This window comes from Sceloporus undulatus, chromosome 1 (genome assembly GCF_019175285.1).
Source record: "Sceloporus undulatus isolate JIND9_A2432 ecotype Alabama chromosome 1, SceUnd_v1.1, whole genome shotgun sequence".
NCBI classification, from domain to species: Eukaryota; Metazoa; Chordata; class Lepidosauria; order Squamata; family Phrynosomatidae; genus Sceloporus; species Sceloporus undulatus.
This window is the reverse complement of record NC_056522.1, coordinates 255,464,495-255,487,579: the sequence shown is the minus strand read 5'-3', so window position 1 is coordinate 255,487,579 and position 23,085 is coordinate 255,464,495. Positions and strand designations below refer to the sequence as shown.

At 42.2% G+C, this 23,085-nt stretch overlaps 2 protein-coding genes across 4 annotated transcripts in view; one reads left to right on the top strand and one right to left on the bottom strand.

Moving 5' to 3' along the window:
• SMTNL1 (smoothelin like 1) overlaps nt 1–8,302 on the bottom strand; it is a 20,836-nt gene extending 12,534 nt beyond the window's left edge. For 2 of the 3 annotated variants that reach the window (XR_006100771.1, XM_042440657.1), the window contains exons 1-3: nt 8,165–8,302; nt 2,899–3,522; nt 1,318–1,456 (exon numbers count right to left, since the gene is read on the bottom strand). Coding sequence is in view for 2 of the 3 variants with exons in the window: in XM_042440657.1 (XP_042296591.1) it covers nt 1,318–1,456; nt 2,899–3,459 (700 nt within the window). In the remaining variant the exon portion in view is untranslated. Of the gene's footprint in view, nt 1–1,317; nt 1,457–2,898; nt 3,523–6,249; nt 6,343–8,164 lie in introns of all 3 variants that reach the window. The other variant, XM_042440671.1, reaches the window with a different exon arrangement.
• A 10,670-nt stretch (nt 8,303–18,972) lies between these two features.
• Nucleotides 18,973–23,085, top strand: part of TIMM10 (translocase of inner mitochondrial membrane 10) — a 10,549-nt gene continuing 6,436 nt past the window's right edge. The window contains exons 1-2 of the mRNA XM_042469431.1: nt 18,973–19,073; nt 20,441–20,538. Of these exons, the coding sequence (XP_042325365.1) occupies nt 20,468–20,538 (71 nt within the window). The 5' untranslated portion in view covers nt 18,973–19,073; nt 20,441–20,467. The remainder of the gene's footprint in view (nt 19,074–20,440; nt 20,539–23,085) is intronic.

The window sequence follows — 23,085 nt, the reverse complement described above, 5'->3', positions numbered from 1 at the left end:
TCATCATCATCATCATCATCATCATCATCATCATCATCATCATCATCATCGTAAGTGACTGAGAACCATGTGGGGTACTGCCAAAAAAGGCCACATGCAGTCTTGTTTGAGTAGTCCAGCTTCTGAAGGGTTTCAGCTGCCTCTTCACAAACATGAGGACTAGAAACATTTTGTTTTTTTGTTTTAAATTTTATAATATTTTATTGTTAAAACAGTACATGAAAACACTATATACAAAATAGCCATACATCTACTAGACCTAAAAAACCCCACAAAAAACCAAAATAAAACAACACACACATACACAAAAAAGACAAACAAAAAGTACATTCATCCTAGTCATACACCGCGTAATAATCACATTATTTACAACAAGAGAGAGAGTGGTCCCTTACTTACCCTATACCAAACCTTTAACCTACAACTTCCATTCCTTCCCAAAGCCCCTCTTATCTCACACTTCTCTCTCCACCTCATCTTCTCTTCTACATATCTATCTACCTACTCTAACCTTCTTTCACCTACTTCTTCCTTCCTCCTGAACTTCAACTACACTATATCTTCCCCTTCCCTCTTGTCTTCATTCTAACTTGGTCAACCATGCCCTATCTTACACGCATGCCTAACATACAAAGTGACTTCCTTTCACCAGTATTTGTTTCATTCTTGACTGATATTGCCTTTCTTAACAAGAAGGTAAATTTAATCGTAGATCTGCTAATCCTCACCTAAATTTCATTATCTATAACAGCTCTCAAAACATGAACATAAATACATATGTATACATATAGATATTTATCACATATAGCATGTTGCTACTTTACTCCATCTGGATTCTAAGAATTTAAAAACTCTCGTCCAATCCTCTTTTGTCTGATCGCTTGACTTTTCTTTTACTATTTGTATCAATCTGTCCATTTCTATTCCCTCGTATAATTTATGTATCCAATCTTCAACTGTCGGGCTTTGCTCACTTTTCCATTTCTGCGCGAAGCAGATCCTTGCCAACACAACCATATAATACAAAATCTTTTCATCTGTCCCCTTTACATCCTCTCCAAATATTCCCAATAAGAAGTATTCCAGATTTAGTTTTATCACTCTCCCCAAAATTATATTAACTTGGTTAATATAGAAACATTTTGGAAGCGTGTGCACACATGCTTAAAATGAAAGGTAAATTTCTCAAGGTTCTCAGATTTTCTGGCAGGTGTGATTCCAACCAATAAATGTAATGGAATGTAACCTTCAAATGATAATTTACTAATATTTACCTCCACTCTTATATGTCTAAATGGGCTGGTGAAGTTTCCTTACCTGTTTCCACGCTCTTGAGCTCCATGGGGCTTTGTGGACTCTCATCAGGAGAACTGGGAGAGAATTCTGGCCAGTATTCTTCCTCTTCCTCCACTGATCCAGGTGAGAGAGGCTCATCGGAAGTGCTGCCAGTTTGGCCCTGGGCACACACACACACACACAAAAAAAAAGGGGGGGGGGAGTGAGGAGACCAACCACAATTCATTTTCTGTTTAGCACTGTGTGATGACTTGAATCTATACAGTTTCTAAGAAATAGTTGGAACTTTTATATTTTAATCTCTATCTAATACATTTCTTTTTTAAAATGTAGGTTTGGGGTTTTTAAACTGTCCAATAGGGTCTTGTGGAACAGGAAAAAAAGGTTGGTGTGCTTCATGAGGGCTGTGACCTTCACTTTCCACACCTCTGTTCAACTAGGTTACACGCAGAGTGCCCTGGTGTTTACAAAGAAGACACTTAGACATAAAGGTGACAGAAATAGGTGATATATGAAACTGTACATGAAAGAACGCCCTATGTCTCAAAGCATTGTTACTTGTCTTCCATTTGGCCAATGTCTAGCTCAGAGCATAATGTCTAAAGTTACCAGACTCCAAAACTGGAGAGGGCAGGATTTTGGCAGGTGTCATGCTACCAGGTAACAAGCATTACCTCCTGAAATTCCACCTTTTGCACAAGTAAAGTGACTGTGGCAATAGTGTCATAATCATGTCAGTGCAGTGGGCTCTTGATATCCACTGGGTTTGGATTCCAGGATCCCCTGTGGATACCAAACCCCGTGGATGCTCAAATCCCATTAAATACAATGGCATAGTAAAATGGCATCCCTTATATAAAACAAGAAAATCAAGGTTTGCTTTTTGGAATTTGCAAAAAACATTTTCAAGCCATGGATGGCTGAATCTGTTGATAAAGAATCTGTGGATATGGAGGGCTGGCTCCATATGAGTATAGAACAGTTACTAAGATTTTATTGCTCTGTAACTGTTTCATATTCATGATGGCTACTAAGTCACGATTTTGACAGTATTGCCATGATCATAACTTGCCCCCAACCTAATTTACTGGGCATCAGTTGCATGAAGATTAGGAAGTCCATTCTGCCAGTGATAGGAATACAGATTAATGATTTTCTGTCAGGTTTAGTGGGGCTGGGCCAGAGGTTAGTTACTTACTCATTCTGATACAAAATTCCAGCAGTGGTCTAAAAGACAAATGTTAATATAAAAACACCATGGCAAATATGCCCAACAGATCAAGAAATACACCAATTACTCTATGGTTCTTAATGTGAATGTGTGTGCCACACGTAGGAAAGAAACTGTCCTATAAGCTAACTATGCACTCAATAATTCTGTGAGTGGGATGAGTGGCTGTGCTTTGCTTCTCTGTCTATAGATCCAGAAAGGATTGTAGAAACTGGAGGAGTCTAAAATATGTGTGATGGGGAATGGGAAATTGTACTCAGTGTGTGCTTGAAAAGACGTGTTAATAATAGAATCATAGAATCATAGAGTTGGAAGAGAACACTCAAGCAAAGAAGTGAAGAGCCACGACCTGAAGCACAGTCTGTTCCCACCTCTCTGCTGGAAACGCTGCTATTTTTCTCCACAGCATCAGTTTTTTCTTCTTTCCTTTCCTGGGGTTCTGCTGCTGTTCCAGATGCATGAGCTCTATTCTTGGGCTCTGTTTCAGATTCACCCAGGACCACTTCAGCCTGTGCTTGGTCGCTTTCCCTGACTTCTTTCACTTTTTCTCTGGTCTCAGATTCCTCTACCTCCTCACTCCCCAAAGCTTTTTGGGTGATCTCATTGTCCTCCTTTGCCTCTTTCTCAGAATTCTCTTCTTTTCCTGCTTGATTCTTTCCAGCACTTTCTTTCATAGCATTCTCTGTTTTCTCTGCCTCACTCTTCCCAGCAGATTCTCCTTTCCTTGTCTCGTTCTCCCCAGCAGATTCCTTTCCAGTGGCCTGGGCTTTCCCTGCCTCATTCTCTCCAGAATCTTCTTTCCCAGCACCATCTGCTTTTCCTGATTCACTCTTTTCCTTTGGTATGATCTGAGCATCTCCTGACTCTTCCTTCTGCTTCAGCCCATTGATCTCCTGTGTCTTTTGCTGCTCCTTGGTGCCTTCAGCCTCCATGATGCTATGTTCCTCTGTTCAGCCAGTGGAATATAAAGCAGGTGGTTTCTTACAGCTCCTGTTCTGCAAATAAACAGTGCAAGGAATAAAGTGTGAAAACTTTGAGTACTATAAAGCTTCTATTTGTTTCTACCAACTGTGATAAATTGTAGTTTTTGCATAGATGGATGTGTGGATCAGTAGGTAGGTAGCTGGAGAGACAGATGGGGAGAGAGACTCTAGGGTAGGCCACAGAAGCTGGCTGGACTATCAGTTAAATACTGGCAACTTGATGGCACCTTTTACTAAAGGTGAGTTTGACTGGCCAGTTCAGAGGAATATAACAAATAATGTGGCCCACATTCAACATGGTTGAAACATAAGTGGAGAATGGCTGATGGCTCAGGAGGAAAAGCCAAGGGACTGCTGTTGCTGCCCCACAGCATCTGTCTGAGGTGTTTGCCTCACACTACCTAAAACTAAAGACAGCCTGGGTGAACCAGCCCACACTCTTTTGGAAAACAAATATGTCTTCTGTGAGATTCACAGCTCTGTTCAGAGGCAAAACAGGTGACATGGATGCATTCTACTAACTATGCACTATAAATATTTGTAAGATCTATATAAAAAAGTAAACTACGCAGTATGATTCCAGTCAAAATGGGGAACAGCAATGGAAATTATCTGAGAAGGTAATCAAACTCAATGCAGAAGGGGATGGAGGAGAGAATGACAGTTTGCTGCTGTTCTCTTCACTACACTGCTTCAAGTTTGTTTTGCCACTCATCAATTGTGTGACCATACATTCACAATAAGATGGGAGAACAATACCCAGATTTTCAAATAGGAGGGCAATTTAAATAGGTGGGCATTTCAGAAAGGGAGCTGGATGATCTCTTTTTACTTCAGAATTTCTAAGGGAAGATGGTCTGCAATTGTGTGTGTCTGTGTTCCTCCTGCATGTCCTTCTGCAAAAGAAACAGCTAGGTCAGTGCAGAGTTTGTGCAGTATATGCCTTAATCCAGTCTTTTTCTTTTTTAGTTATGTCTGTGAATGTTTCCATGGGTCATGTTAGTTGGTGGATTCTGGGAGCTATAGTCCAGCAACAGAAGCATTTCAAAAACTCTTTCTTAGACTAAAGGCAGGGCCACATGGATGAAAGGCACTGCAAGAGCACCTCCATCAGCCATATACTAAGGCCAATACATTTTCCTTTTAGGGATGTGGAGCAACAAACACCCTCCCATCAAGACCAGTCAAGTTCCTTTGGCACCTGAGGCAGCAAATCACACGAGTATCTTTCTCCTCCTCCTCCTCCTCCTCCTCTTCTCCATTTAAATTACTAACAAAGTTTCTGTTCTTTCATTACATCCCAAATTAGTAACCTGAGGTAGTTGGCCATGATCTGCCTAATGGTAGGTCTGGCCCTGTTTCCAAATCCTTTAAAGTAGCAACTTACTTGGAACAGATCAGAGATCCTTTAAGACAGGTGTGTAAGCATGTGTGTGTATGTCAACGTCCCCTATTTTCTAGAGGTTCCCTTGTCCCCTATTTTCTTGTCACTTAGTAAATCATCTTGAAATAAAACCTGGAGACAAATGCCAGGGCAGGAACAGTCAGTGATTCAAGCATGAAACGTGCAACAGGCAATTACAGAGAGCAGAGGCAGGTGAACTACCATGCCACCTGCTAAAAATACCCCCCTGACATTTGCAAATACAGTTTGAGAGGTCAGGATGTCCAGGACATTTGAGTAATGAGTGGCTCTGTTAAGCTGGTCCCCAGTACTCACATTTTCCCTAAGACTGAAATCCTATATCCTCTCACTTGTCATTAAGTTTCATTGAGTTCAATGGAGCTCAGCTCTGTTGACATGTAAAGCATAGGGGTGTGCTGCTCTTTCAGTGAGGAATGCTATACAGCCTCTTATCAGCCTTTCAAGGCCTTGGCATTCCATCCTCTACTCAGATGGATCATTCTGTCACTTTCATAGAAGAGCTCTTCTATAGAAAATGAAAGCTAGAAGAAAAAGGCTCAGAGAGATGACTAAATATAATTTGTCAGATAAATGGACATGAGAAATCTGTCTGAAGTTAAAACACACACACACACACGTCTGAAGAATTATTCACAAGGAAGAACATACCTGCCTTGTGCTCTTCCAACCATCAACACTTGACCAGCCCTTCTATCACATCCTACTAAGTGGTCTCCTTCTTCTCCTTCTCCTCTTTCCCGTCAGTCTCAGTCTCACACCCTGCTTGCTGCTCCAGCTTTGGATTTCTTACAACAGGGACAGGGAAACTGTGCCTTTCATCCAGATGTTGTACAGTTACAAAACCTGTCATCTTAACAATAGGCCATAGTGAGATTGAATCCACTAGGACTGAGTCCACTAACCTCTAGAAAGCCACAGGTTTCTCCTCCTTGCGCTACTGGCACATACTGCATTCAGTAGAGTTCATTCTAAATTTTATTGTTGTGTAGCATCCTACTTCTGACTGAAACTGCTTGGCATACCTCTGCTACAGGAATCCACTCAGACAAGGAGGGTGTTTTGTAGCATCTTTGAACAGTGACCTGTAGCCCTTGTTAAATGCCAGAGTAGACTTGCTGTGGTTACTGTACAAACACTGCCTTCTTCTGTAGCCTCCAGAATCCTCTGATGGGTGGGAGCAAATTGAGTGGATGGAAATACATAATGACCAGTTCCTTGAAGAAAGAAAGTAATATTTCAAGCCTGAATGGAAAACCTTCCAACACAGAACAGGAAGGAATTCCTAAAAATTAAATATAGATAGGGTGGTTTACCTTTGTGTGAACCAGTGCTAGCTATTATGTTAAGTTCTGACATTGTTGACTGTAGAAGCCTGCCTCCCTTTTGCTGGCTCCTGCTCTGCTGTTCTATAAAATATGCAAACAAACAAATATTTTCACAGAGACCCCATAAAAGCCCAGTGTTATTTCCTTCAAATTAAACTGTTAATTTGCAGGCTGCTGTGAATTTCCCACAGTTCAGATGGTGGCGGAGCAAATGGGCTTGGACAATCAATGATATTTTAAAAGAAAGAAAACTCTTGGGTTTTGGCCTCTTTCAGACAGTGACGAGGGATGTTCAGTTCCTCTGTATCTCTCACACCTGTGTCCACAGGGCAGGGTTGGGAGTCATGTGGCCTTCCAGATGTGGTTGGAGTGTAATTTCCATCAGCCCTGACCAGCACAACCAACACAATAGTGAAAAACCATGGGAAATGATGGACCATCTTGGACAAGGAGCTATATGGTAGCAGATGCATGTGTATGTGTCTGCCAAGGCTTTGAAAGGGGTCTTGAAATACTTTGCCCTGTAGATCAAGAAGGAGTGGCACAAGACAACTGTTCTGCTCCCTGAACTGAAATTTACATTTTAATGCCATTTAATTTCAGTTCCTTGCACCACCAGATAAATTTGCGGCCTTAGGCAGATCATTGGCTACCACCACTACACACACTTAAATGTAGCTGGAATAATATGTGTAAGTATGCACAATATTGCATTTTCTCAACATACTTTACTTTTCAGAACTTAAAAGTCATCAGGACAATAAGATTTCCTTGGCATTTTGGGTGATGTTTGCATGTATTTTAAATCTAGCAACGGTTTAGGATTCTGGGTGGCTAATTTGTTTAATGTTACACCAGAGCCAGCCACCAGAATTCCTTTCTTGAGAGCCCCAATATCAAAGTCTTGCTGTGTCTCTTTCCTTAAATAGCTCCCCAAGAATTGCCATCATTTTCAAATGGGCATTGGCCCTCTTTCGCTTTTAACCCACCATCTTTCCACAGTGCTGTGCCTGTCAGATATGTTGGAATGCCAATGGCAATACTGGCTAGGAATGATGGGATTTATAATCCAACACATCTGCTGCTTTAGCCCTGGCACACCTGGCAGGGGGTTAAGCAGATCCAGTGTTTCACATTCCTACATCTCTGCCAGAAATAATTTCACTTGCCAAATTTCTGTCTGTCACAGTAAACCGAACTGTCGGTAAAAGATACCAAAAAGGATGCAACTGCTCTATTTTAATTCAGTTATTTTAGGGATGCCCTTCAATACACTCCTAGATTAGTTTATGGGGTGAGGAAGAATAAAAATCAGTGATAAAACAAAAACAAAAATAGTGTAAAGCAAAATATTGAAAACACTGCAGTTTAAGGGAATCATAAAAATGATCAGCAGACCTAAAACAAGTGCAAAGCAGCATTAAAAGATCAGCAGAGAAAAAGTAAAGAGAAATGGTAAGTTCTTCATGTGATGCAGGGTAGAACAATTCCTGCCAAGGAGCCACCAGCAAGAAGACCTGTCCTTTGTAGTCACATGCTGCATCTCAGATGGTGGAAGCTCCCTGAGAAGGGCCTCGGTTGAAGAGACCCTAGACAATCTCATAAATGTCATTCCCCACAAACAAAACACAAACCTAACAATTCAGTTGCCACTCTTGGGTTACCTAAGGGGCCCTGTGCCTACACTAACAGCGAGAACTTCCCTCCTATCTCTTCTCTTCTTGGTGTCCAAATGTCAGATCTGAACTGCCTGGAAACTGAATGTGGCTCAGAACAGAGTTGCTGTCAACCATCATCTGAAGAATAAGCACCTTTCTAGACATATGTATGGAAACCATTATTTCTTAAGCCCCCCTCCCAGCTATGTGGATAATAGGGGCACTGGAAATGAGTTGCCACCTACCAAATGGCTGGTCTTTCCCTGAGACAAGATGACTCTCTTCTTCCTGGGCTTCCTTCTACTGGCCCCTTCTGAGCCTCTCTTTTCAGCTTCCACTGGGCTTTCAGCACTTCTTTCATTGTTTACTACTCTGTTGATACACCCACCCTCCCTACTGTGATGAATAACTAAATGCTCCTATTTTTACCAGGAGGTCAGCAGGTGCCTCTTTCAATCACAGCTCCTACTTCTCTGGAGGAGCAGATGGAGCCAGGACAAAGTGAAGGAAGAAAGAGGGAGTGTGGAGTAGGGGGGCAGGGATGGAGTAGGCAGGGAGAATGAGAGAGAGATCACATTCAACCAGAGCGTCACAGAAGCTCTGGTCTATATTGAAGGCATTCAATAGGAAAATATACATTTCCTAGATAGTGGGTGTGATGTCTAATGAGCTGTCCACAAGAGACATAATATCTCATGATGGTAGAAGTCAAAGACATAGCTGTGTTAGTCTGGAAACTCAGTATGCAGAGGGATGATGTAGCACCTTTGATACTAGCTGAAAGAAAGAAGCTGGTAGCATGAGCTTTTGTAGATTTGAGTCTACTTTCTCAGATGCTTTTGTTAAAATAGGCTCAAGTCTATGAAAGCTCATGCTACCAACCTCTTTCTTTCACTTAGTCTCAAAGGTGCTACAAGATCTATTTGCATAATATTTTATGGATTGCTTTCCTCTCTGGTCAGTTGTGTGGGAGAATTTTATGATCAGATGGATTCATTCAATAGACTGTGAATGGGGCCCTTTCACATGCTACACAATTGTAGTGCTATAATTCCACTTTAACTGCCATGGTTCCATCGTATGGAATCCTGGGACTGGCAGTGGAGGGAAGAGTATTTAATGTCTCCTTGAACTACAAAACTCATAATGCTCAGGATGGACCTATGGTGGTCAACTATAGCTGTGTAATGTGAAAGAGCCCCTGGCGTTATTGGTAATATTGATGGTTTCCACAAGCCTTTTGTGATTTCTGGTAAACCAAAGGACGTATGGGGGAAATTGGCCACAGGAATTTGGGAGCCATTTAAACATAAAAAACAATGAAGCTTGACAGAATAGCCTCAGGGAGAAACAGCAACCTCAAATAGTGTGGGAAATATTTGATCTTCCAAATGTTTTGGCCTTCAACTCCCATAAACTCCAGCTGGCACACCTAACTGCAAGGGATTGTGGGAGTGATAGTCTAAAACATGATTTTTAAAAGTCTTAATATCTTCACTAAGAATGTAGGGAGCAACACAAGAATATGACAAGTAGCAATCCATCTGCTTCAAGGACTGCTGTTTGCATCTGTCTTGCTACTTAATGTAAGCTGTTGAAAAAAGAGGGATAGGACATATCAAAATGAATAAATAAAGTTCTCAGTTTAGCAATTATCCTCCTACATCTTGGAATAGGGGCAGTTTGAAACATTGTTGGTAGTGTAGGAGTTGCTTCACAGGCTGGAAACCAATCTTCTCTATTTTCTAGATAGCTATAAAGGTTAAGTGAGAGTCAGTGTGGCGTAGTGGTTTGAGTGTTGCACTAGGACACTGGGAGACCATGGTTTGAACTCCCACTTGGCCATGGAAACTCGCCGGGTGACCTTGGGTTACCTTGACTGACGATCTGCATCTGAGCATTGACAGGGGTAGTGTGACCCTTTTGGTGCTCCTAGACCTCTCAGCGGCTTTCGACACGATAGATCATGGCATCCTCTTGGACCGCCTGAGGGGGTTAGGTATTGGAGGCACTGCATTGCAGTGGTTCTGGTCCTTCCTCTCGGGCAGATCCCAGAGGGTGCTGCTCGGGGACAGCTGCTCCAGTAAAAGGGAGCTCACCTGTGGGGTGATTTAACATCTATATGAAGCCGCTGGGTGAGATTATTCGGAGTTATGGAGCTGGGTGTTATCAGTACGCTGATGACACCCAGATCTATTTCTCCATGTTTCATTCGTTGGCCTCAAATTCTAATGGCATTTCCTCTCTCAGTGAATGTCTCCAAGCAGTAATGGGCTGGATGAGGAAAAACAGATTGAAACGGAATCTGGACAAGACAGAGGTGCTCACGGTAGCGGCCCCGAAACCACAAATTGGGTTGCAACCTCCAGTCCTGGATGGGGTCACACTCTCCTCTAGTGACTGTGTTCACAGTCTGGGGTGCTCCTTGATTCGTCGCTCCTGATGACAAATCAGGTAAATGCAACAGTCAAGAGCGCCTGTTATCAGCTTCGGCTGATACGCCAACTGCACCCTTTTCTGGAAGTAAGGTATCTCGAGACTCTTGTACACACACTGGTAACCTCATATCTAGATTTCTGTAATGCGCTGTACATTGTGCTTGATTCGGAAACTGCAATTAGTGCAGAACATGGCGGCCAGAGTAGTGTCAGGAACATCGAGGAGGGACCATATTACTCTGGTATTAAAGTCCCTCCACTGGCTGCCTATTAGTTTCCGGGCCCAGTACAAGGTGTTATCACCTTTAAAGCCCTAAATGGCTTGGGTCCAAACTATCTCAGGGACCGCCTCCTCCCATATAATCCTCCCCGCACACTCCAGTCCTCTGGGAGGAATTTGTTGCAGCCTCAAAGATCTGGGCTACCTCCCAGAGGGCTTTTTCTGTTGTCACCCCCAGACTATGGAACAACCTGCTGGATGAGATCCGTCAATTGACATCTTTAGACAGCTTTAAAAAGGCTGTCAAGACGGATCTCTTCCAGCAGGCCTTTCCTGGACAGATAATCCTGGCCTCAGGAACCCTCTTCTCATGAGAGTCCCCAAGGTCCTCCCTGGAAATTTAATAGAATGCTACCGCAGTTTACTGTTTTGTCTTGTTTTGTTTTGTAATAATGTGTATGTGTTGATGTTGTTTTAATTTGTTGGTTTTAATTATCATTGATTTAATAACTTTTTAAGCGGAGGAGGGAAGAAGATTTTGATGTATAATGTATTGTATTTTATTACTGTTAGCCACCTCAATTGACCTCAAAGGGGCGGGATATAAATAATAATAATAATAATAATAATAATGGGTATGGCATATGCTCTCAGCCTCAGAGGAAGGCAAGGGCAAACCCCTCTGAACAAATTCTGCCAAGAAAATATAGTGATAGTTTTACCTTATGGTCGCCATAAGTCAAAATTGTCTTGAAGAAACACAGCAACAATAATACAGGTTAAAGATGTGGGTGTGTTCCTGAGCATTATAAAATTTGGAACAAGAGCCAGAAATATCATGGAAAGAATAGAGACAGATTTACGCACCACAAAAAGTCAGTCACATATTCTTTATTGAATAAGCCTCCTGACCATTTCAATGCACCACAAAAAGCAGTTCAACATATTTGAGTAAACCTTTAAACCAAAACTAACAATATGCACATGGTCAATGAAACAACGAGTTCAGATAAGCCTTGTATAAGTAAATGAAAACATTTTGAACCTTCTAGAGACTACTGGACAGCTTCTTCCAAAATGCACCCAGGGATGTTTTTTTTTCTATCATTGGCCTCCACTTTTTTATGGTTTCCATTTTGGGGGCCAAAGTTTTAGATCTATGATTTTTTGATATTTTGGGGTGAGCTGGTGAGACAGGCTTATCTGCTTTCTCCTTGTGTCTCTGTTCAAGCATGCTCAGTAAGGGACTTTGGAAGCAGCTGCTTTTTGCCTGGCCTGTTGTAGGCAGGCACACATAGCTAGAGTAGGATTGTCAGGAGCAGAATCTAATTCTTCCTCATTGATTGCATTATTTACTGCAGGCACACTAACCATTGTGTTTCCTCAGGCCTCCTTCACCTTCCATCTTCTGCTGTTGTTGCTAAAAACATTGCAGCTAGAGAAAGAGTAAGGAAAAAACGACAGGAGGGTGGGTGGATGGCTGTAAAAACCTTTGTGGAAAGGACATTCTTTGTCAGATGCAGTGATAATTTAGCATTGCTCACATATGCTTCCTTTATTTGTTCTCATACTCCTACAGTAAGAGCCTATAAACAAAAAGGAGTCCTCTTCAAGATTAGTGAATTTATTTCAGTGTAAGCTTTTGTGGAGTTGAATCCACTTCTCCAAATGCAAGGTTAACTTGCAAGCTGAAGGCTTATGCTGAAATAAACTAATGTCTTAAATGGAGCACAAAACCCCTTCTTTTTCTACAGAAGCAGACTAGTGCAGCTCCCCCCCCAAAAAAAAAGTTGCCAGGAAGAGTCTATTAATCTCTCTCTGTGCTTGCAAAGCAAAGCATTTTACAGAAGTAGACTGGTGGTGGGGTATAGCAGAGCAGTAATGAAGGCTAAAGCAATAGTTTAATCAAGCCACACTCGCATTGTTGCCCCACTGGGATTTAGGCAATAGGTTCAAGTTAGTGAGAAGCAGTGGTGGTGTTTTATTCATCTTTGGCTTACAGCCTGAATAAGTGCTGAATCTAGCAGTAGTTAAATAATGCTTCAAGAACAAAAGAGACTATTTAAGTGGCTGGGACATATGGGAGTACTGGCAATAACCAGGAGAAGAAAAAAGCCCTGAAGTCAAAGCTTAAAGACCTCCTGTTCTAAATCTCCACAAGTTGGTTCAGTGTCCTGCTGAATTTAGTGGGACTTCATGTCTACCAAGCATGCTTAGGATTTCAGCCTTTCCCCCATAAATTAAGGATGCATATTCAGTATCTACAGTATTTAGCAACCAAATAGAAATCACTAACATTGACTAATAAACCCCCTTCCAAAGCCTCCTGATCCAGGTTAAGAACTAAGAACCTGATAATCCTAGCATTGCTTTGTCCATCATGATTTCTTGGGGAAAGGTCTTCTCCATCACTGAGATCCAAAAACTGTTTAACCGGCAACAAACAACACACATATTATACTTCCTTATACCTCCACATACTTCCTTTCCTTTTCCTTCTTTCTTTTCTTTTCTTTTCTTTTTATTTCTTCTATCGTTCACAGCCTGGCAGAATGTTGCCTGTAAACATTGCTATGGGAACTTAACCAACATAAATCTCTGTTGGAAAAAAGCCATGCATTGACTGGATTGTTTGCAAAGGCCTCTGCCCCTCGAAGGCCTATTTTAAAATGTCTTCCTGGAGTGAGAGTGAAAACCTGATGAAAACAAAGGGATTAACCTCTTCAAGATGACACCCACTCAATTCATTGAGCAAGCACCCCTTCCATTTCATTTCTGAAACAGCTCTGACACCTTGTGCTCAAACAGGGAATTGCCTGCCCCCCTGAGAGAGAAGTAGACAACAGGGAGAAATGGATTGTGGCCCAAACAGAAGACAGTCCAGTCTTTACATCTGAAGCCAAAGGCAAGTGACTCATCCAAGGTCACTCAGTGGGTTTCCATGGCTGAGTGGGAAATTTCACCTTGGTCTCCAGAGTTGTAGTCCAACATTCAAACCAGTAAGCCATGCTGGCTCTCAGTCCCAATTAAATCAGACCCACCGAATCAATGGGATTTATCTATGTATTGACTCACCTTCTGATTCAGTGGGTTTACTCTAGTTGAGACTAATCTGTGGGATCCAGTCAAGTATTAAGCTCTACATTTTCCACTGTTTATACACACCCCTTGGACTGTCTATATAATATAGTAGTTTCTCAAGGCATGACAATTGAGGTGACTGATGTTCTGTCTCCAAGAGACAGTATAGGCAAAGGAGAATCATATGTGACAAGGTAACATGGGGTCCCTGACCCCCTTTTCCCCAAGCAGATTTCTCTTGCCCTCCTTACTGGCCTTTCTGATGCCTTGTGTCTCTCCCTCTACTGATTTCTCATTCACTCCTCTGATTTCTCTAAATTGTCACCATACTCCTTCACAAATGGCCAAAGCACTTGAAGACAAGTGAGAATTCAATCCTGATATTTAAGTGATCATCAATTTTGTTCACCAATTTAATTGTACATATTCTTGTGAGCCTTCAAGTCAACAGAACTTTGGTGACCCAAATTTTCATGGCAAAATTTCTTTAGAGATTTGCCACTGCATTTCTCTAAAGCTGAGACAGTATGACTACTTGCCCAAGGCCACCCAGTTGGTTTCTGTGGCCAAGCAGGGATCTGAACTCTATTTTTCCAGTCTTTAGTCTAATACTCAAAACACTACAACCTTCTGGCTCTCAGTCATACATGCTATTTCCCCGAGAATTCTAGGAAATGTAGCTTAATTAGCATTTTAGGCATTTTATGTTCGAGAAGCTTAAGTCCTCTCCCCCCAACACCTTAGGGAGATACGTGTGGAGATGAATGACTGTTAAACCAATTTAAGGCTCTGGTGTAAATACCATCTCAGGAGAGCAAATGAATACATGCCTTTTGCTGACTGCTCAGCATTCAGATCTTTGCTAGCATCTAATGGACAACAAGGGAAAATAAATATGAACACTAGAAGGACAATTTGCCCCCCCCAACCTAGAAATAGGAATGCATTTTGGTGAACATAAACAAAAAATAAATTATGAAGAACTGCAACTCTGTGCTTCATGCTGTGGTCTGTAGCTGTAGGACATGGCATTGTTTAAGCAATTGGTTCCTACATTTGCTACTGAATTAGAAGTGAATAATGCATTTTTCTATGCCAAAAGAGCTAACCAACTGCATCATCAGCAAGGCTTATTTTCTCCACCCTATGAATAATGTTTTTGCCAGACTTGGGTGCTTGTGGAGGCCTTGTCTAAAAATGCTTTCAAAATAAAGCCCTTAGAAGAATAACAAATTTATTACGATACAAGCTTTATGGACTACAGCCCTACAGCCCAGTTAACCACATATGTGAAGCTTTTGTAATCAGAGAGTGTGCATGTCTAATACGCTTACATATGCAAGTGAGAGCAGATGAAAAAAATTAAAGCAGCAGATAATGAATCGTCACAAAATGTAAACAAATACGTTGCATTTGTAGAAAGAATTGACCCTGGGAGTCCTTGTGGCCACTAAGGAGTTTATCAGACAAGGGAAATTGGAAGTATAATCCAATGGCAATATGAATGCAATCATGGCGTTTAACGTTAATGCGTGATAGACTACCACACACAATTTCGGGCAATGGGAAGTCAGTCCAAAACGCAATCATGGGGTTTCACGTTATTGCATGATAGACTACCACATGCAATTTCGGGCAATGGCAAGCTATTTTTGGGCAATGGGAAGTCAGTTTGAACACAATTCAAATTCACATAAATTCGCTGAACTAGTGAATTCATGTGAATGCGTTCTGGCCCCACTTTCTTTTCATTCGAAATTAAGAGAAATTCCTCCCGTGTGATAAGCTCCAAAAACGGTCCTCGGGGACTGTGTACACTCCCCACAACCATCACTTTGTACACTCCTGAGATAGTTTGAAACAACTCAACTGAAGTTTAAAGGTATGTACTGTACATGAGCATGGTGGCTACTGTAGCGGGTGACCCCAAACCCACGAACCCGAAGGCCCGTGGCCTGCCAGAGGACAAGCAGAGTCAAGGAGACCGAACTGGCTAGAATAAAAACGCTTTATTTTCTGCGCAGGGCAGCAGCACACCAAAGTAGGCGTCACCAAGGCTGCAGCACTGATGGCTTCTTGCCACCCCCCTTTTATGCCCTTCGTAGGGGGCTGTTTTCTAAACAACAAGCGATTGGTTGCGTTCACTGTTCACTCAATGGTCCTGTATTTTCTTCTTAGCATTACATCTGCTTGGAGCCTGGAATGTACAGAGATAGCTAGCTACTGCAAAAGAGATACTTAGCTGAGCTAGCTAAACTCCTCAAGGCCACTTGCTAAACACAGGCCATTGTATTCAGAGTTCTCTAGAGAAAGGAGGGGGTGATAAGTGAGTGCGTGCCGCAGTAAAAAAGAGTAGGGGCCATCATAGCTCATGCACTTTACTCTGAGGCTCATTCTATAAGCCTTCTGCAACCACTGATTCTTTTGCAAAGCCATGTACAGAAGGCAAGAAAGCATTATTATGTCCCTCTCAGCTACAAGAACAGTATTTTTATAGGACAGGTTGAATTTCCTTTATGTGGAATTCCAAAATCCAAACTTTTTCAAAAACCCAAACTTTTTTCATTGGTGGTTGAAATAGTGACACCTTTGCTTTCTGATGGTTCAATGTACACAAACCTTGTTTCATGCACAAAAATATTAAAATGTTGTATAAAATTACCTTCAGGTTATGTTCATAAGGTGTGCATGAAACATAATTGAATTTTGTGTATAGACTTGAGTCCCCCTTCTCCAAGATATATCATCATGTATATATAGGCAAAAACCGGTATTCCAAAACAAAAACAAAACATTCAAAATCCAAAACACTTCTGGTCCTAAGCATTTCAGATAAGGGAGAGACACAACCTGTAGTATGCAAAGTTAATGAACATATATAGTTGGACAGGAAACCATTGTTCTCAATAGCACTTTCCAAACATATTGATGCAGCATAAACTTATTTGTAGATTTATCCAATTGTTCCTGAACAACCAATTTCGAATCTTGTTAAACAGCTCACAAAGAACAGAGAGCTTCTCCAGTCAGTTTATTTGTGTATCCAGCTCAGTATTTATCTGCTATGGCAGCACCTCTGCCAAAGAGTTATTTTCCCCATCTCCAGCTACTACAGCTATAATCTGCTCATGTTAAAGACTAACTGGAAATCTTTGTACATATGAAATGTTATACTGTACTCCAGTTTGAACAGCTCTATCCCAAACTGCTTTGCCTGGTACAGCATCACTTTTTGCACCAGCTAGCCAGAATCCACACAACCCTAATAGCCAAATGTGTTATCAACCTACAAATTCTATCTTCAAGTTTCATGTATCACGTTATGCATTAAAGGCACTGGTTGCCCCTTTTCCTAGAGCTGGGAATGTTTTTTTGGTGAGGAGACTACCATAATACAGTGGCCATGCTGGCTGGGGAAATTGGAAACTAGGGTCCAAAACACACTGCAGAAATAATCCAGTCTGAGACTGCTTTAACTGCCCTGGCTCACTGCTAGGGAATCCTGGGAACTTTGCTTTGTGAGACATTTAGCCTCTGTCAGACAGCTCTGGTGCCAATAAACTGCAATAGGATTCCCTGGTACTGAGCCAGGGGAGTTAAAGCTGTCTCAAACTGCAGTGTGTTTTGGACCCAAGCAAGATGGATCTCAATGCCCTCTGCTTTAGAATGAATAAACTATAGGCCAAAGGAGTAACTTTCCCCATCTCTGCCCTTTTCAGGGTTGTGGACAAAGCTTCTCTTTCTCAATGCAGAAGCTAATCAGCCCCATTAAACCAAATCTAATTTCATTCAGCTTTGACCTACAGTCAACTCAGAATGCAGAGAATTTATCTTGTCTCACAAATGTTATCTTGCAGACAATCTGTACTCTCTAAAGCCTGCTTTCTTTCTTGGAAGTTCAGAAACAGCGCAGAAGATTCCCTGCACTGAGTCCCAGCTCAGTTGAGCAGCAAGGCATCATCCACTACAGAGATAACAGCTCTGGGCTCTGGTCCAAGTCAATGGGAGCCCATGGAAGGCATTATGGGTTAGTTATGCTTTCACATTCATCTGGCCATGCCATCGACACCAAGAAAGATAGAGGCCTTGCCTCTAATTACCTCTAATTTTAGCCAATTTTTATTTTCCCCCCTTTTAATTAGTATTTTAGATTGTTATATACTTTATATTGTTATTGGTTTTAGTTTGTTATTTTTTATGATTGGAGGAGGTTTGGGGATTAATTAGAAATGTGGATTTTAATTGTATATTGTATTTTATTGTTATTCTTGTTTCTTGTAACCCGCCTCGATCCACAGGGAGAGGTGGGCTATAAATAAAGTATATTATTATTATTATTATTATTATTATTATTATTATTATTATTAAAGAAGCAAGAATACTCCCTCATCATTCTTTAAATGAGGGGAATGGGATTATCCAATATTAATCTGTTGTCTGCTATATTTTATTGTTTGAATGTTAAGATGTATTAATATGTATTATGTTTAATAATTTTCGTGGAACATGCAGCATAGGCAGGTTTATTTTATCTGCTTTGATTGTACGTACAGCACTGTGTAAGTTTACAGTGTTTTATAAATAAAGCTTAATAATAATAATAATAATAATAATAATGTTATTATTCCAGATGTTTCTGGGCTGCAGTCCCCATCAGCCTTCGCCAGTGGAACCAGTGGGAGAGGGATGCTGGGAGATGGAGTTTAACACCGTCCGGAGGATGCTGCTGCATGATTCCCATTTCTGCTTTAAAGCCAGCTGTATCCTGGGATTTGTAGTTTCACCAAGTGGCTCACAAAACTACAAATCCCAGAGCCCTGTAGGATAGAGCCATGGCAATTAAAGTGGTGTCAAACTGTGTTATTTCTATAGTGCAGACGCAGCCTTGGTCTCAAAGGCGCTCCCTTTCCATCTTAAAAAGGAAGTCAACAGAGGAGCATGGGCCTCATGTTGCTGATGCTGCATTCTCCTCTCTAGGGTTTGTTATTGTTATTGTTATTATTATTATTATTATTATGAAGGAAGGGGTCTGTCAGTTCCAATTCAGCCCAGCCACTGGTTTGTGTTTTGCTGTTCTGTGTCTTCAAGTCGTTTCCGACTCATGGCGCCCTTATTATCACAAGGTTTCTTCAGAGGAGGCGTGCCTGCCTGCCTTGGCCTCCCTCTGAGGCTGAGAGAGCGCAACTCGCCCAAGGCCGCCCTGCCCTGCGTGCTTTGAGCAGGAACCATAGAGTCCAATCCTCCTGGCGCCCAGAGCGGCAGCCTAGAGCTCAAGCCACGCTGCAAGGGCTGCTGCTTTAAGAGGGACCCACGACTTCCGGTCGGACTCTATGGCACCAAGGAAGGGCATGAGGCGAACGGGTCGAGGGCGGAAGTGTCTCTTCCTCGTGCTTCCGGTTTGTGTGGCCGGTGAAGGTGAGTGCGCAGGGAAGGATGGGAGTCCGGGGGATCCATCCTCTCGCTCTCTGCGGCTCTGGCCCCGCGGGGGACTCACACTTGGGACGCAACAGGTCCCTGGACCCCGGGATAGAGCAGGCGGTCCAGCCCCAGGGGAAGGGGAGGGTCTAAGTATAACGCCCTTGACACCAAAAGGCGGTACATCAAGCATCATCATCATGATGTTTGTTTATAACAGCCTTACCACCAAAAGGGAGAACATTACAACATAATAATAATAATGATAATGTTTATGTATAACATCCTTTCCACCAAACAGAAGAACATCAACATAATAATAATAATAATAATTATTATTATTATTTCCCCCAAAGGGCCAGGCGTGATCACACATGATGATAATAACAACAACAGTTATTTGTAATGTCCTTCCCATCAAAGGGCAGATCAAACATATACAGTCATCCCTCCATATTTGTGGCTTTGATTATTCACGGATTTCATTAATATGTTCTCTCTAGGACTGTCTAGGTCCTCCAGTGCAACTCTGTGGTCAACTTTAAATAAAAATTGCACTGAAAGACCATGTGTAGCTACTCCAGTGCCATTCTATGGTCAGTGTATGTTGGACATTGACCACAGAGTTGCACTGGAGGACCTAGAGATTCATAGAGAGGTGTCCTCTCAGGTAAAAACAGTGTTTTTGTTATTTGCGGCTTTTCCATATTCATGGGGGTCTTGTTCCCCTAATCCAGTTCTTCTCAAATAGTGGGGTGGCCCCCCCGGGGGGGGGGTGCGAGGCTCCGTAAAGGTATGTTATGCAGAGGTGTACTTATAACAATTTTATAGAGAAATGATACTGTTTACAGTCGCGCGGGGGGTGCGAAATGTTTTCTTCTTCCTGGGGGGGGGCATGACAGAAAATAATTGAGAAGCACTGCCCTAACCCTAGCCAATATGGAGGGACAACTGTATAATCAAATATGGGTGATAAAACACAAGACTATAAAATGCTAAAATACAGTACTAGAATAATTTACTAATGGCTAGTTAACCCACAGCCTTGGATGATGACAATGACAACAACAATAATAAAGTCAGCCCTCCTTTTCCACAGATTCAAGCATCCACAGCTTGAAAATATTTTTAAAATACACATAAATTCCAAAGAGCTAACCTTGATTTTGCTATTTTATATACATAAGGGACGCTGGTGCCTCACAAAACTATAAATCCGAGTTTTCTGTAGCCACGACAGTTAAAAGTGATGTCAAACTGCATTATTTTTGCAGTATAAATGTAGAAATGGTATCCTTACTACTAGCAATTGTGTGTGCTTGTGTTTGTGTAGATAGAGAGTCTTTGACAATTTGTGTTCTGTGCAGCATCAGGAACAAATCTCTGAAAGTGTGATGGATCCTCTGCGGGCTCAACAGTTGGCAGCTGAGCTGGAAGTGGAGATGATGGCTGATATGTACAACAGGTATTGGCTAAGGACAAGGTGTTTTTAATGACACTTATAATTGAAATTCCCAAAATGAAAGCTGTATGTTATGAAATTAAGCCTTTTGTGGGTATATAATGTCAGGCACTGTTTGCTGTGGACTGTTTTTTCTTTGCTAAAAGTTCCCTAAACTTTTTCCTCAAATCATTCTTATTTCCTCCAAACAATGCACCACTTTAACGCTAGTGTAATATTAGTACAGGACGTAAAATTACTTAAACTGCCTTTTAAAAAAATTAGGGCAGGGCTACAGCTGAGACTAGCAGGGTGTGACATTACACAAGCTCTGTTATGGTTTGTGTTTTATACTATATTTAGATGGTAAGTATGGTCATGTGTGAAGACTGAGTGCGAGTTATATGCAAATCAAGCCAACTCTAAACTATAGTAACCCTGTCATAAGGTTTTCTTGATAATCATTATTTAGAGGGGTGTGCCATTGCTTTCCTTTGAAGCTGAAAGGAAGTGTGACTTGCCCAAGGCTATCTAGTGGGTTTCCATGATTTCTGAAGCTGAAAGTGCAGTTATACCTCCACAAAAGAAAGTTGAATTGTTGATATACCAGTTACAGTTCTCTTTAATTACGTTTCCTAAAAAAAAAGTTCTTCCAGGTGTAGTCATTTTTTTAAGTATAAGGAAAGTACATGCTGTTCTCTTTACATTTTTGCATATATTTCAATAAACTAGTTTCCACTTAAAGGTTTGGAAGTGTTTGAATATAATATTTAAACCAGATGTGCTAAATCAGTGAATATTATTGAGAACACTCTAATGTTATCTGATTGTTGGATAATCAGATAATTGGATAAAATTGGAGAACATTTTCCAGTTCTGCTTTTTCTGGAAACCCCACATCACCACCAAGATGTGTCATTCAGCTTCACCTGGAGTGCTGCCCAGTTAATAATAAATAAATAATAAAATTTTTATTTATATCCCGCCCTTCCCAAGATCAGGGCGGCTTACAACAAAGGTTAAAAACAATGGTGCCATAACAATATAAAAATACAACTACAGGCTGACCATACAAACAATAAAAACTATCAACAAAAACCAACAGATTAAAACCCCCTTAGCCCAACCTCTTGGCCACGGAAGAGGAGGGAGGCCCACAGGATTTTTAGTCGGGGAATGCCTGTTGGAACAGGAAGGTTTTTAAGTCCTTCCTGAATTGGGCCAGGGTGGTAGATGAGCGGAGCTCAATGGGCAGCGTATTCCAAAGGGCTGGGGCAGCCGTGGAGAATGTCCTCCGTGTGGTGGAGGATAACCTAGCCCCAGGCACCTTCAGTAATTGCTGCCCAGACGTTCTGAGGGTGCGAGGCGGAATGTATGGGGAGAGGCGGTCCTTTAAGTATCCTGGGCCCAAGCCATTTAGGGCTTTATAGGTAATCACCAACACCTTATATTGAGCTCGGAAGCGAATGGGCAGCCAATGGAGATCTTTCAAAACCGGTGTTATATGGCTGGTCCTGGAAGCACCAGTGGCCAGCCGGGCTGCCATATTCTGCACCATTTGCAGCTTCCGAGTTTGGTATAAGGGTTGCCCCATGTAGAGTACATTGCAGAAATCCAGTCTCGAAGTTACCAGAGCATGTACAACAGCTTCTAGGTCCCTCTGGGCCAGGTATGGGCGCAGCTGGCGAATAAGCCGAAGCTGATAACAGGTGCTCTTGACCGTCGCATTCACCTGAGCAGTCAGGTGGAGCGACGAATCAAGAAGCACCCTCAGACTGCGCACGGAGTCCTTCACAGGGAGCGTGACCCCGTTCAGGACAGGTGGAACCACCGCGATTCCTGGACCAGGAGAACCTATCACTAGTACCTCCGTTTTCTCTGGATTCAACTTGAGTCGGTTTTCCCTCATCCAGCTCATTACTGACTCTAGACAGGCCTCGAGAGGAGAGATGCCATCCCCAGTCACTGCATCAGTCGGAGACATAGAGAAAATAATTTGGGTGTTATCAGCGTACTGATAACCCCGCGCCCCATGTCTCCGGATGATCTCTCCCAGCGGTTTCATGTAAATGTTAAATAGCATGGGAGACAGAATGGCTCCTTGAGGGACCCCAGTTTTAAGGGTCCGCTCGTCGGAGCACACGTCTCCCAGCTGCACCATCTGGGACCTCCCAGAGAGGTAGGACCGGAACCACTGGAGCGCAGTGCCCCCGATTCCCACCTCTGCCAGGCGCCCCAGAAGGATATCATGGTCTATGGTATCGAAAGCCGCTGAGATGTCCAAGAGCACCAGCAGGGACACGCTTCCCCTGTCGATGCTCAGACGGAGATCATCGACCAAGGCGACCATGGCCGTCTCAACCCCGTAACCCGCCCGGAAGCCAGTTTGAAATGGGTCCAGATAATCCGTTTCATCCAAGACTGCCTGAAGCTGGATTGCAACCGCCCTCTCGATCACCTTCCCCAAAAATGGTAGCAGCGAAACAGGCCGATAATTATTATGTACCAGGGGGTCGAGGGAGGGCTTTTTTAAGATAGGTTTTACAATGGCCAATTTCAATTGAGATGGAA